The 13534-nt window shown below is 48.4% G+C and overlaps 1 protein-coding gene across 1 annotated transcript in view; it reads left to right on the forward strand.

Moving 5' to 3' along the window:
- Positions 1-13534, forward strand: part of SNTA1 (syntrophin alpha 1) — a 95977-nt gene extending 82443 nt beyond the window's left edge. The window contains exons 2-7 of the mRNA XM_025202426.1: positions 1823-2024; positions 5798-6005; positions 6885-7015; positions 10244-10440; positions 11698-11885; positions 12668-13534. Coding sequence (XP_025058211.1) covers positions 1823-2024; positions 5798-6005; positions 6885-7015; positions 10244-10440; positions 11698-11885; positions 12668-12760 — 1019 coding nt within the window. The 3' untranslated portion in view covers positions 12761-13534. The remainder of the gene's footprint in view (positions 1-1822; positions 2025-5797; positions 6006-6884; positions 7016-10243; positions 10441-11697; positions 11886-12667) is intronic.

A 13534-nucleotide genomic window follows, 5' to 3' on the forward strand; every position in this document is an offset into this window, starting at 1 on the left:
GTCCCGGCCCTGAGGGTCCTTCCCTGCCTGCCCCGCCCCCTTCTCACCTGAGTTTCCCATGCTGGCGCAGCCACAAACAGCCCCACAGTCCCAGGCTGGAAGCCCCTGTTAGGCAGGGGCTTCACGCAGGAGGGGCTGGGCAGGATCTGCTGTTGCAGGAGCCTGCTAGGGTTTCCCTTGGGTCCTACTGCCCCTGTCCCCTGTCATCTTTGATATGAGCCAGGGGCAGATAAATATTAATTTTCTAAATTTTTTAGGGGCCCCATGGGCCGCATAGAATGGCCTGGCAGGCCATACACAGCCCATGGGTCATATTTTGCCCACCCCTGCTCTAGCTCCTTATGAGAATCCAGCTGCTAAAATCACATTGCATTTGCAGTGGGGACAGAAGAGTAAGAAATTCACTAGAATGATATGGCACATTAAAAGCTGTGATCGCCTGAGACTAGAAACATTGGTTAGACCACTATAGGCATGCTCAAGACCATGAACTTGTGTCACTCATCCTGGATTAGTGTTCAGAAAGAGAAAAAGGGTGGTTCTATAGGTTACACCACAGAATTTGTTTTCTGGAGATCTGTTTTGTTGTGTTGGTTGTCTTGCCTCTTGTCTTCTAGTTGGTTATAGAAAAAAATAAATTAGATGCTTACATTTTTGCCCTGAGTGGAACCAGTTTTTCACAAACGTGCTGCACTCAATGTACCAAACTCTTTAAAAAATTTGACCACTTACTTGTGTGGGAGCTGAGCCTGCTAGAAACCTGACTCCAACTCTGGGTGCCTTGTACTTGAAATTCTGACTGATGAATGGAGCCAGGGCATCAGCAAGTGAGTGTAGCAACGGTAAATGTCTGTCTTTACCAAGTGCATTTGTCAATGGGTGACAGTGGACCCAAACCCAGGGAAGATTCCAATAGCAGGTAAATGCCCAAGGCCAACTAAGAAGCTGAAGATGTTAAGGTCAAACTATGGGCAGTCTGGTACGGTGGGTAGAGTCAGAGTCAGGAGTGAGCCAGTGGTCAGGAATCAGAATGTCGAAGGCAGGAACCAGGCAGGAACCAAGCCAGGGTCTGAGATCCAGAAATTGTCATGATGGTGCAAGAGACCAGGAGCTTAGGAATTTACGGAATTGGAGGCAGTCAGGCAGAAATAGAAAAGAGAGGGGGACAAGGCTGAGGTAAGATCCAGGACAGGCATTGGAGAAAAGGCAGGTTCTGGGACCAGGCTTGGAGGTGTGCAGAGTAAGGAAGGATTTGTCAAGGAGCCTGAATTGCCCATGGCCTCTGTTGTTGGGAGCAGCCTATGGGGCCAGCAGGCTTCATCATGCAGAGCCCCAGGGTTACTCAGGGTCTGTTTATAGGGTGTGCCCAGTACTCCTGGGTAGTATCACTCTTGAATATACTATGCCTACTCATGCATACTTGCATGTGCCAGTTTTGACTGAGGCAGGGCAGCCACTTTGGGGGTTTTCCACTTCTGACCTGCTCTGTCTCCAACCTATGTGAGTGGGAGTGGGTGGGTAGGGGTGCCTGAGAAACAGATGCTCCTTGGAAACACCAGGGAGACAGCATAGACAGCCCCCAAGTGGCCGGGTCGCAGTGTACATTCCAGTATTTCCCTGTTACTCCATGAGTTTCCTTGTAAAGCTAGCATCATCCATGCAACATGCTTAGTTCTGTTCAACACATACATACAAAACCATAGCTGCCCTGTGGCTGTGAGCAGGGTGAATCCCTGGAAGCTGTGGTGGTTGAACGCTTTTAGTGTGGACCTGCTCTGAATGGTGACTGGCCTGTAACTGTGTCCATGTGTCTCTGTTCCAGTGAAATACATGAGGGAGATCTCACCGTACTTCAAGAACTCCTCCTCTGGGGCAACAGTCAGCTGGGACCCCTTGCCAGCTGCCTCCCTTCAGAAGCAAGCCTCCCCCATCCTGTCCTTGCGAGACCTCAAGGAAGGGAAGAACATCCCCTTAAAAATGTGCTATGTGTCAAGGAAATGTCTCCCCAACGACCCAGAGCACAGGTAACCTGGTCCTAGGGCAATCATGTTTAGGGAGGCATCCAGGAGGGGATTCTTGCTCAGATTCCCAGCTCCAGCCTGTAAACCCTGCCATTACCTGTCCCAGGCAGAGAGTCATGCTGGTCTGAGCATGACTAAGCAGTCCTGGCCCTTGGTCAGTATCTCTCCAGAGTGGTGAGGAGACAGGAGGGGGGATGGACCGGATCACACCACGTCCCTCCCCATGTTAGTGAAAAAGTTCAGCAGCTTTGCTGACAGCATCGTACAGGCGAGTGAGCCCAGTGAGTTCAGGCTGCACATGCAAAAGGCCCATTGAATCCTGTATGCCACAATCTTGAATCAATACTGGGGTCATGCAAATGCTCTTTATGAGCAATTATAAAGCTAGCCAGGAAAGGCAATGGTTATAGGTTGGTGTAAAACCAATGGGAGGGAAATCGGGCTCAAGCCTCCAGCTCCATGGGATTGCATTTGAGTGTGTCACTTCCTGGGCTTGTCCAGGAAAGAGACCTGTGTGTGTGGCACTCCAGGGTCTGCCTGTCACATGCTTTCTTGTCTGTCCAGCTAATGGGATTTGAATAGCTACGTCCAAAGGTGGAACCAGCAAGGTTTTCACCCTGGGCAAATCCCTGCCACCACCACCAAGTACCAGAAGGGAGGGTGTGCTGAGCACAGAACAGGTTGCAGAGTTCTAGGAAGAGGGTAGGGGGATGGGGGAGGAGCCTTACCTGCCCCAAGGACTCAAAGTCTCCAGCTGCTGCAGTGCAGCCTGCATGCCTTGCTGTTATTGCTGCTTCTGCAGCAGCATTATGGGGTCCCTGCCTCTTGGCTGCTGTGGCTGCTGTTGCCATGGCACAGACTCCTCAGAGCAGCCACCATTCTGATGTCCCCTCTAAGTCTGGGGCCCTGCTCACCCATCCCTTGTTACTCTTCTAACTATGCCTTTATGTATAGGTTCTCCTGGGTAATGTGCCTCGAAGCATATACTTTAACAGGGGGCATCTTTACAGTCAAAGAGAATTATATGTATTAGCAAACAAGGCAAACAGATATACATCAGAGGAAATGACATTTAAATGGGATCTCCACTGGAATCACATTACTGTATGTGCTTGGGGCTAGAAAACTTGGCTACCAAGGAAAAGAAAAGATAAATAGTGAAGCTTCCTCCAAGCCTTTCATAGCACTCCCATCAGCCCCAGCTTCTAAATTGTTGAATTCCTAGGTTTTAGTGACAATGTATGCACTTGGGCACTCTTGGCTTTCAGTTCCCAGTGATTTTTTTATTGGGAATCAGACCACATGAAGAAAGAAGGGGAGACCAAGCTGCTCGTTAGGACTATTTTCTACAAATGAGGAAATTTGGCTGCATTTTGAGCTTGTCTTGATTTTGGGGGGATGTGTTCATTATCACAAAGATTTACTATAGTTGGCCAAAAATAAAATCTTGGGAAAAAATATCAGAATGGTTTTGCCCTTTTTTGACAAAAATGTTAATCAAATTAGACCAAATTGTATTCCTCTACTGTTTGCTAAGTGGTCTGCATAGAATCTGTCAGACAGCAACATGTCTGTGAAGTATGTCCTTCCAGTGCTTGTTATCTGATATGCATGCATTGGGACTGGTCACAGGAGTCAGCTGATGCCATTTTCCCTCTTTGATTGGAGTAACAAAACTTTTTAAATGAGAAAACAACACACAGCAAATAGTGTGCCTTCCATTGGGACAATGCAGAAGAATTGTTGTTTGGACCAAAACCCTTGGCACTTTAGGGATTCATAAGCATTGTTTTGTGTACATGGCAGTCATCAGTTATGCCCTGATAACATGACCTTACAAATCACACCTAGCTGAAAGCAGGGGAAATAAGTTCTTCTACATTTTCTTGCCATTTCTATGTATTTTATTACTGACAGTCAGTTTCATTCTGAATGGGAATATAGGGTTAGATTTTCTTCTTCATCTACTGGGCATCTTAGTGGACTCGGGTACCTAAGTGTGATTCTGTTCCACCCTGTTCAAATCCTGAAAAATCTATTAATGAATCCACTTTTGTAACTTACCATCTTACCCTCAAAATTAAGTCTCAGAAAAACAGTGAGAAACACCCACCCAGCTTTTGCATTAATAGTCTTCAGGGGTGCAAGCAGGATGGAGTTGAATCTCACTTAGATGTCTAAATCTACTTATGCTCCTAGTAGGTGAAATAGAATCTGCCCCAATTTGAGGTAATTTCTAGCTGTGTTTAACAGTCTATGTCTGGTAGTTGCATTCTGCGCTCTGTGTGAGAGAGGGAGAGCACAAACATCCACAGACAATGTTGCCAACTGGTGGTGAAGATGGAAGGCAGGAAGAAATACTAGAAACAGGCAACTGCCCTGCAGTTTGTATGTTTGTGTCTTGAGTGCAAACTCATGCTCCATTGTGAAGTTCCCTCACTTCAGCTTAACATTAAGACAGAAGTCACCAGTCTGTGCAGAAGATGATATGAACAGTTCATGGCGGTTTCCAATGAAATGCCTGTCTGTCCAGATGAGGGCAAGTAAGGCAGCATTTCTCCCTGCGATACAAAGGCCAGCTGGTGACATTGCCTGGTCAATTTCTCCACCTTTTGGCAGAATCCTTTTTTGAGAGCTTGGTGAAGAGTTCAGTTTATAGCCTTACTGCAAATCTAGAAGATCAGGCAAATGAGAAGGGGAAAAAGCAGAAGAAAAGGTTTTGGGTCAGGGAGCACATGAACAACTTGCCTTGTTATGATCTCCACATGGCTCTGTTACCTGGGTCTGTCTTCAGGAAGTCTGAAGATAAGGATAAGTGAGATAAAACTGATGGTCAGGAAGTCAAAGCCCAATGGAAGGGGTGGCATCTAATTACAGCTTGTCCTCACGCAGGTGATAACTCTGAAGGTCACCAAATTTGCTGCTGCTGGCAGTTAAGTGTTGCCAGGTAGGAGGTGGTTGGACAAGTTTTTGACTCTTCATAAGCTGAGTTAAGCCAACCTCATGTTTTAGGAACAATGAAAACGAGTGAGGATGGAAGCTCTCCCTCTACTAGCTCATCGTTTGTGAGTTGGAAGGTTCTGAAATACCACCTGCAGGTACTTGATGGAAGTGAAGTATTAGACTTGGTGGACAGATGATCTGAGCTCTGCTCTGACCCTGTTTGCTAAGGGTTTGAGCAGTGTTATGGTTTCTCTTCACCTCTGAGCTTTACACTCCCAGTTCCCCTTTTTCACTTAGCCCTGGCCAGGGTCACCCTGTGCTCCAGGTCCTGTGCTGCTTTGGCCCCTCTGACTGTCATAACAAGAATGACTAATGCAAAACGGAGACCTTCTCTCTTGCAACACATTTCTGAGTCCCCGGCAGGAGAAACACCACAGGAGGCCTCAGGACCAAGTATAGCACATGCTAAGAGACCACCTCTAGGTGCCCTGTCTTGCTTTGGGTCCTATTAGAATCTGTGAGGCCTGCTCCACCAACTTCTGCTGACTGTGATGGGCTCTGGGCCAAATTATGCCTGTGTGAAAAGAAGATCTCAGAGCATGCATCTACCAGCCACTAAACTATGGAGAAAATTGGAGGGTGCCCTGAACCACCAGTGATGGGGCTTCCAAAGGGAAACTTGTCAGCAGAGCTGGAGAGGGGAGTGGTGTCAGTGGGAGGGGTTTGCAGTATTGATTACAGCCCATGTACTTGCCTCCCACTTCCCAGCCCCACAGTTCTGCTGAGTGGAGCCTGGCCACCAGCCCACTCTGTTGCGTGCTGCTTCTTTGCAGGTACTTGGAAGTCTGCTCGGCAGATGGACGTATTCCCCTCTTCCTAAGAGCTAAGGACGAAGTGAATGCCCAGTCCTGGTTCAACGCTATTCAGACCAGCGCTAACACCTTGCTGCCCAGAGTCAAAGAGGAGCTGCGAGCCCTGCTGGCAGGGGCTGGGGTTGCTGGAAGTAAAGAGATCAAGCATGTTGGCTGGCTTACTGAGCAGGTGCCCCCACCATATGCTGGGTTTGGACACTGCTGGGTTGCGGGGGGAAATTGTGATGCATAGAAGAGGAGGTAGCTCAGGCCTTCCTACACAGCTCTGGCAGGTAGCCCAGCCCTTGTCACTAACATCTTCTGTGCCTCCCACAATACCCAGCGCTCTGCTAGTGCACCTCAGTCCTGACCTACAGCCCCTGCAATATTTGTCCTGGGCCCCTTCACAGCACCACTGATGCACCCCAATCCCAACCAACAGCCTCTTCTATTCCAGCCCTGGGCACCCAAGCAGTGTATGACTCATCCTGGTGGGATCATACCCATCCAAACTGAGGTCTCTAGGGTCTGTAGTATCCCAGTTTTTCATGGCAACTGAATGCCACTGACTGAATGCTAGGTGGCTTCACTGCAGTTGGCAAATGAGGTGGATCAGTTGTGCACATACATTAGTATGGCCAATTGGGCTCCACAGTTTGTGGTGTGTTGGGGTGCAGCTGGGGTGGAGATCAGAGTGGAAACCTCAGTGCTCTGATGCAGAGGGATATTTCTGTGGGTTATCCCTGCCTTGTAGAGGGGCCCAGTTCACTGAATACATTGCATGGCCCATTCTTAACACTGTCTGGCCAGGGGCTGGGCGGGGGAGAGCTCCTGGGTGTTGTCACAGGAAACAGCATTTCCACCTTAGCTGCACCCCCCACACTCCCTGACACTGGGCTCCTTCTCTCCCTTTCTCCAGTCCCCACTGCAGCCCTGCTCATCACACACATTGGTGGGCTCCCCACTGCCATGTATATGTCATTTCCTGTTACGTGCCTCTAGACAGGAGCTTCTTCCCAGGACACCTTGGTTCTGCCCTTCCATTTTCCGCCTACCTTTTGTTTTCTAGCTCCCCAGCAGTGGGACAAAGAACATTCTTGCCATCCTCACAGAGAAGGACCTTCTGTTTTACTGCAGCCTCCCACAACACAGGGACACCCTGAACAAGCCAATGCACAACTACCCTCTCATAGCCACCAGGTATGTGAGCCTGCTCTGATGCTACAGGTGCAGGAAGCCACCTATCCTTGGCCCAGTTGTGTGTGCCAGGACAAAGTGTCTTGCAACATGTGCTATGGCTATTGGTTCCCACCATAGCCCTTGCCTTTGCTCCTGCCCCTGTCCTGCCACATTACTGGGTATGTTTTGCTACATATTCTTGATAGGTCTGGCTGCAGAGAAGAGGTTAATTGTAGTTTTGATGTTGCCAAAGCCAGTTCAGCAAGGAATGTGGCTCTGTAGCACCCAGGATTAGGGGCTATGAGCTTGGATGCTATTCCAACCCTGTGGAAGTATCAGCTGTTCTACTGAGAGAAGAACAAGTGTGCCTGGGAGGTGCCTGAGCATTTTCAGAGGGCCTGGCCACAGGGTGCTCAAGCCAGTGAACCTCAGGGGAGAGAGTTAAGCCTTGAATTTGCCTGAGTTGTGCCATAAGCTACAGGCCACAGGGTTTACCACCCTAAAATCTTGAACTAGGTTTCAGATCCCAGTAAGGCCCAGATAGCAAAGCAGGGTCAAGCAGAGACCTGGGATGCATGAGATGTGGAAACATAAGCCAGCTTTGGGTCATTCTGGAGTGTGGGGCTCTGTTACAGCTGGTGATTGCTAACTACCTTGTGATAACCAGCCTCATTATGATTCCTCAGGCAGACCTTCCCCTAAATGTGTCTTTCATGGTGTCTTTCATCTAACCCATAGCTAGGACCATGATTCTGCAGAGTATCTGGATTAGCAGGTAGCTTCTATTCATCAAGCAGTAAACTTGGCTTCCCCATTACCCTTGGAAGCAGCACAGTGCTCTGAGATGCCCTCTCCCCTCATGCACTCAGTCAGTAGTTTCTTTCATAGAGAAACAGAAATGAAATTAAGAGAAGAATTAAAATTTAATTTGAATTTAAGTTTTAATGTAAATGAAAAGATTAAACAAACTCTGGTCATTTATCCCATATTTCCAAGATTAAATTGCCCTCTGGTGGCCAGGGCCTGAAAATACTGGCAACACATGTACAGGCTTGTAAGACAAGGGGAGCTTTCCAAAGTAAAAATAATAGTGTCTCTAGAATAAACTGCTGCAGCACTCAGTAAAATCAGACACTAACAACCTGGGTGCTGCAAGCAACCACATACAACCGAGGCCACACCTATGTTAATATAGCCATGTTGCTAATGTTGGCTCTCCTCCTGCAATGGAAAATGGATTGAGCAAGTGTCCACAGCCTGTCCAGTCCAAGGGGTGGAGGGTTCCACCCAAAATGCTCAGAATAGTTTTTGCTATGATCCTTCCTCTCCTTTGTGGGGGCTCTGTGATAACATAGTCAGATGCAGGTCTCTGTTTCTTGATTAGATATTCCTACATAATGATGTTTTGGGTTGGGGGGAAAGTAGATCTGAAAGTTCATGTATTTAAGGTTCTCAAAGGAGAAGCACTGAGTGAGGGAAGTAGTGCATTATGGACTCAAAACGCAGGGCCCAAGCTATGTGTCAGGGTCACTGCTTGGATATAAAGTTTGCTGGAGGTTCCGTTTCACATTCCTTGTATATGTCTATGTGGGACAGAGGCACATGTAGTCAGGGACAAGGATTCATCCTGTTAACAAGATCCAGTAGACAGGCCTGTACAAGCAGAGTGTATGGGGTATGATACATGCCTGGTGGTATAGCGGCATCTGCTGGTGAATTTCTTGTATTGCAGGAACAATTTGCAAATGAATAGAACTAGAGGAGAGTAGAAAAGGAAGTCACACACTTGTGCAGTAGTGCTGTGCAAAGTTCTGGTCCCTGATTCAATTCGGCGGAGATTTGGCCTGATTCAGTGGACGAATCTCCGAATATGAATCAAATCAGAGGACGCTTTAATTTATCTGAATCAATTCGGACAGATTCGGCGATTCGGATGTAGATACAACTTTAAATGCTTTTTCTACATACCTCCAGGTAGCAGGGGTTCTGAACACTGTGGTGCCAGGGCAGATGCAGTGTCCCACAGAAGAACCGGGGGCTCCCCAATGCACTCCTCAGCAGATCCAGAAGTGGACCAGAAGTACTTCCAATCCACTTCTGGGTTCACTGCTGAGCATGCTGGAGAGCCCTACGCGCTGCTGTGGGACGCGCCATCTGCCCCAGCACCGCAGCAATTATGAGCTATGCTGCTACCTCAAGGTATGTAGAAAAAAACTTTTAAAGCTGTGCCTGTGTCCGAATCTCTGATTCACCGAATCAGCATCGAATCTTCAGATTCAGAATTGATCGAATCAGGGACAGTGATCTGAATCAATAGATCAAATCACTGCCCTTGACTTGGGCCGAATCCGAATCGAGTAGGGCCTGTTTTGCACAGCCCTACTGTGCAGGCACTGTCTGCTGGTAGTTCCTTGCTTACATGGATTTACAGTGCTGGGTTTCAAGCTGCTTGCAAGGAACCAACAGTATGGATGGACACTGTGAAATGTAGATTTCTTTCCCCAGAGCATAGCACTGCTGTACGTTTATAAATCAATTTTTTTGTCACTGCAGGATAAAAATGGCTGGCAGAGTTGCCCTACTTAGGGGATTGTGGCCTTCTGCTTTTTAAAAACTTCATCACATTTCAACTGTTGTCATTATTAATTCAAAACCTCAGTGAAAACTGTGTTCTAGTTGGATGCCCCTCTCTCCACTGGGGGGCAGCATGAACATTGTGCAGTGGCTGACTTGGGGCCAGCCTGCTAACTTGGGTGCCAGGAGAACTGGTTCCATTCCTCATTCTGCCACAGACCTCCTGACTTGGTCAAGTCACCTCCCCTCTCAGAGCATGAAGTGCAGAAAGGAAATAAGCAGCGTAATGGGTGCCTTACAGACCACTTCCCTCTGCCATATGCCCTGGAGAACCTTCCCACTACTAACCCATTGACCTGAATGGCTTCCTGGGAGGGAGGTCATGGCAGGTTTTCCTTCTTCCTCTTCTTATTTGTTAGGCTGCTTTCTCTACTGCTACATCCTAAATGGAGGCCCACAAGGCCTAGTGACTTGCCCAGGAAGACAGAGGTAGAACAGGGAACTGAACCCAGATAACCTGAGTCTTGGGGATTGCCAAAAACCAGGCCATTCTTCCTCCAGTGCATACTGAGCTCTCCCCATTGCACTCCTGGAAGTGGGGTCAGTGACTTTAGGGAGGGGTTATGTGCAGAGTGAGTCACATACTATTAGGGCCCTTCTCCACTCCTCACACAGGCTTGTGCACTCTGGCCCATCCAAGAGCTCCCTCCTCTATGACTCAGAGCTCTCATTTGTCTTGCGGACTGGAACCAAGAAGGGGGTGGAGACCCACTTGTTCAGCGTGGAGACACACCGCGACCTGGCAATATGGACACGGATCCTGGTGGACGGCTGTCACAGCGCGGCTGAGTTCATTCAGGAAGTCTCAACAGGTCAGGAAGTGAGGAGGTTCTGGGGAGCTTGTGAGACAGTCAAGCTGAGGGAGGGCGGCAGAGACAGGTCTGCAGAGATTTTGGAGAAGTCAAATACCACAAAGGTCATGCTGTCCCAGTCTCACTGTGTTATGAATGAGTCCCCTGGGTTCTCAGCTCCCCATCTCTCTGCTCCTGCAGGCAAGCAGCTTGGACTCAGGTGGAAGGTCAGGGGCATATGTGTAAAGTGAGTTAGGGATTTTGCCATGGGGGTCCCCTCAGAATGCCAGCAATCAGGAACAGTGGCAGTGAGAAGCCAATGGGCTTGGGGCACTGGGATAGACGAAGGGTAACAGGCAGCAGGGCAGTGGGGCATCTAGTGAGAGGGATGCAGGAGTAATACTCTGCTGGTCTACAGTGTAATTTGGGGCTCTGGGCATTGGGCTGCAGGGTGAAACTGTTAAGCTCCAGGGTGGCAAAGAACTGCTTCCTGCAGGTAAGGAACTGAGCAATGTGCAGTAAGGACCTTTTGCCACCTGGCCATCAATGGTGACCAGCAGGGCAGTTTGTTATCTACTCCAGCCTAGCCAGCATTTAACCAGAAGTGAACAGACAGTGCCCCATGCTACTGGAAATCATCCTGGTCTCCAAGCCTCTGAGAGAATCCAACATAGGGAGAAGCTGTCCAGGCATGAATCCAGCTCAGCTGGGATTTACTGGGGGAAGGAGGGGCTGAGTATCAAACTTACCCCCAAACAGACTGGAACAAAACAGCTTGACAAGCTGCCTGCTGGAGAGAGCCCAGGGAGGAAGCCCAGGGTGGGGCCCATTTCAGACTTAGTTCTGACCCCCATGGCTGATGTAGTTGTTGCTTTAAAACCAGGATAGGCAAAATCCAAAGCTCAGGTAAATCCAGGCAGCTCCCCTAGGATCAGGGGCTTTATGCCACTCTTTACCAGCTGAAGATTGGGGCCAAAAGTTTCACTCCAGTCTTGGTGCAATACAGTAAGCAGTTTTCCTTTAAAGCTCTGATTTCAGGCTTTGGTTCAGGACAAAGTGCATCAGTGGCAGTGTTCCCCTGAGCCCTGCAGGGCCCAATCTCACCTTACCATCACAATTTACTGTATGCTGAATGAGACTGCCCCAGTCCTGGACAACCCCCAGGTGCTCTGTAACTATGAACTGCTACAGGCCCTGCAGCCAAGAGGGATGGTGGAGGCAGGGGAGATTCCAGGACATGCTAGAGCCTTGACCCTGGGTGATTCACTTCTCTTTCAGCCTGTACATGGAATGGGCGGGACTGCACCTTCTCTATCCACATAGACAAGGGCTTCACGATTTTCACAATGGAGCCTGGCCTCAGCAAGACCATCCTGCTGCAGCAGCCATTTGAGAAGCTGCAGATGTCCTCAGACGATGGAACCAAGATGCTCTACCTGGACTTTGGCGCCTCAGAGGGAGAGATTGTGCGTTGGCTTTGCTTCTAGCTTCTGTATTGCTGTTGCTGTCTATGTGCTCCCTCTGGAGTCTCAGAGAGGAAGAGGGAGGGCCAGGCAGCAGGAGTTGACAGAGTGCATGTCCAGTGGCAAGGAGTCATGGGGAAGGAGGGTAGCTGCCATGCCACGGGGTCCTTTGTAGGAAGCCAGGCACTAACTGGGCAATGGACAGTGCAAGATGTTTATGGCTAACAATCCTGCTGATGTACAAGTAAACCAGGCTCACTGCATTCAAAGCAGCAGTGCCCCATCAGGGCACAGGTGCAGTGTGAGGAGGGAGAGCAGTTGTGCTGGCTGGGCTCAGGCACAGGGAGATTACTTTATTTCCCGGAACTGCTTCCAGAGGGAGAGTACAAAAGAGAAGTCCATGTGCTGGAGCATTGCTGTGGGCATGTTACAGTGAGGTGAGATCACATTGGGCTGTCAGTTTTGCTTTACTAGAGACCTATAGCCTACATTTACCCACACCTGCACCATGAAGGAAGGCAGCAGTTTCCCATCTCCTAGGGAGGAGGTATTAGTTACTCTGTTCAGAATCCCTGGAGAGGGGCTCCTGGATCTCTTCAGGGCAGTGTCCATGGGAGGAAAGCAGCCTGTGAGGCTCTAAAGCAGAATGCCCTTTTCTGGGCTGTTAAACCACCAACTTAACTTTCCTGATCATTCATGTCCTCCTTCCCATTGATTTTAACAGAGCAAAGGCTGAATGCTCTGAGCAAAGCACTCACCATTTGCAAATATCCCATTTATTGCAGCAACTGGACCTTCACTCCTGCCCCAAGACCATTGTCTTCATTATCCACTCATTCCTATCAGCCAAAGTGACCCGGCTCGGGTTGTTGGCATAGGGACACAGGAAGCAGCCACAGAGAGAAGAATCCAACTCATACAAGATCTGTGCACTATGGTGATTCTGTCATGACCTAACCAAAACAAAAGCCATTCAGATGAGACTAGAATGACCAGGTAACACATGACAGCCAAGGAAAACCACTAACCATCCAGGAAGACTGAAGTAATAAGCGCCATTGATGGGGATTCTTTCAGGCAGCATTGGAATGGGAAGAGTCACTCACTGACCATGGAGATGGGACAACTCTAGGATGTTATTCAACAGCAGCGAATGTTTTCATTTCTGATAGCATCACTCAAAACAAGCTTGAAAAATATCCATTTAAGTCACAGCACCACCCAACAACCCACCACTCTAGTGCCTTGCAAGATGATATTTTCTGTACAAAGAATCAGTTTGTATCAATGTTTTATATTTATATGGCCCAGTTATAAATGATGAAGTGTTAGCTTTCTGTCCCTCTATGTCTAGCCCCATTGTAAACCTAAATTGTGGTAGATTAGATACACTTCACTGTTTTCCCAGAAACCTATTTAGAGAACACCCGGACCGGAGACCTGAGCCAACTTTGTCTTGTTTAACAGATGTGAACTAAAAAGTATTAAATATATTTGCCAACTTTTTCAACTTCGTAGCTAATTATAGGAGCCATAATTTAAAAACACTTTTTATTAATTAGCTTTGTAGGATTATTTTTCTTTAGCTAACTCCTGTACCCTTGATACTCTCATTTCTCATCTTAATTTTTTTGGGGGGGGGGGGGGGGGGG

The sequence above is a fragment of the Alligator sinensis genome, unplaced genomic scaffold (assembly GCF_000455745.1).
Source record: "Alligator sinensis unplaced genomic scaffold, ASM45574v1 scaffold368_1, whole genome shotgun sequence".
Taxonomy (NCBI): domain Eukaryota; kingdom Metazoa; phylum Chordata; order Crocodylia; family Alligatoridae; genus Alligator; species Alligator sinensis.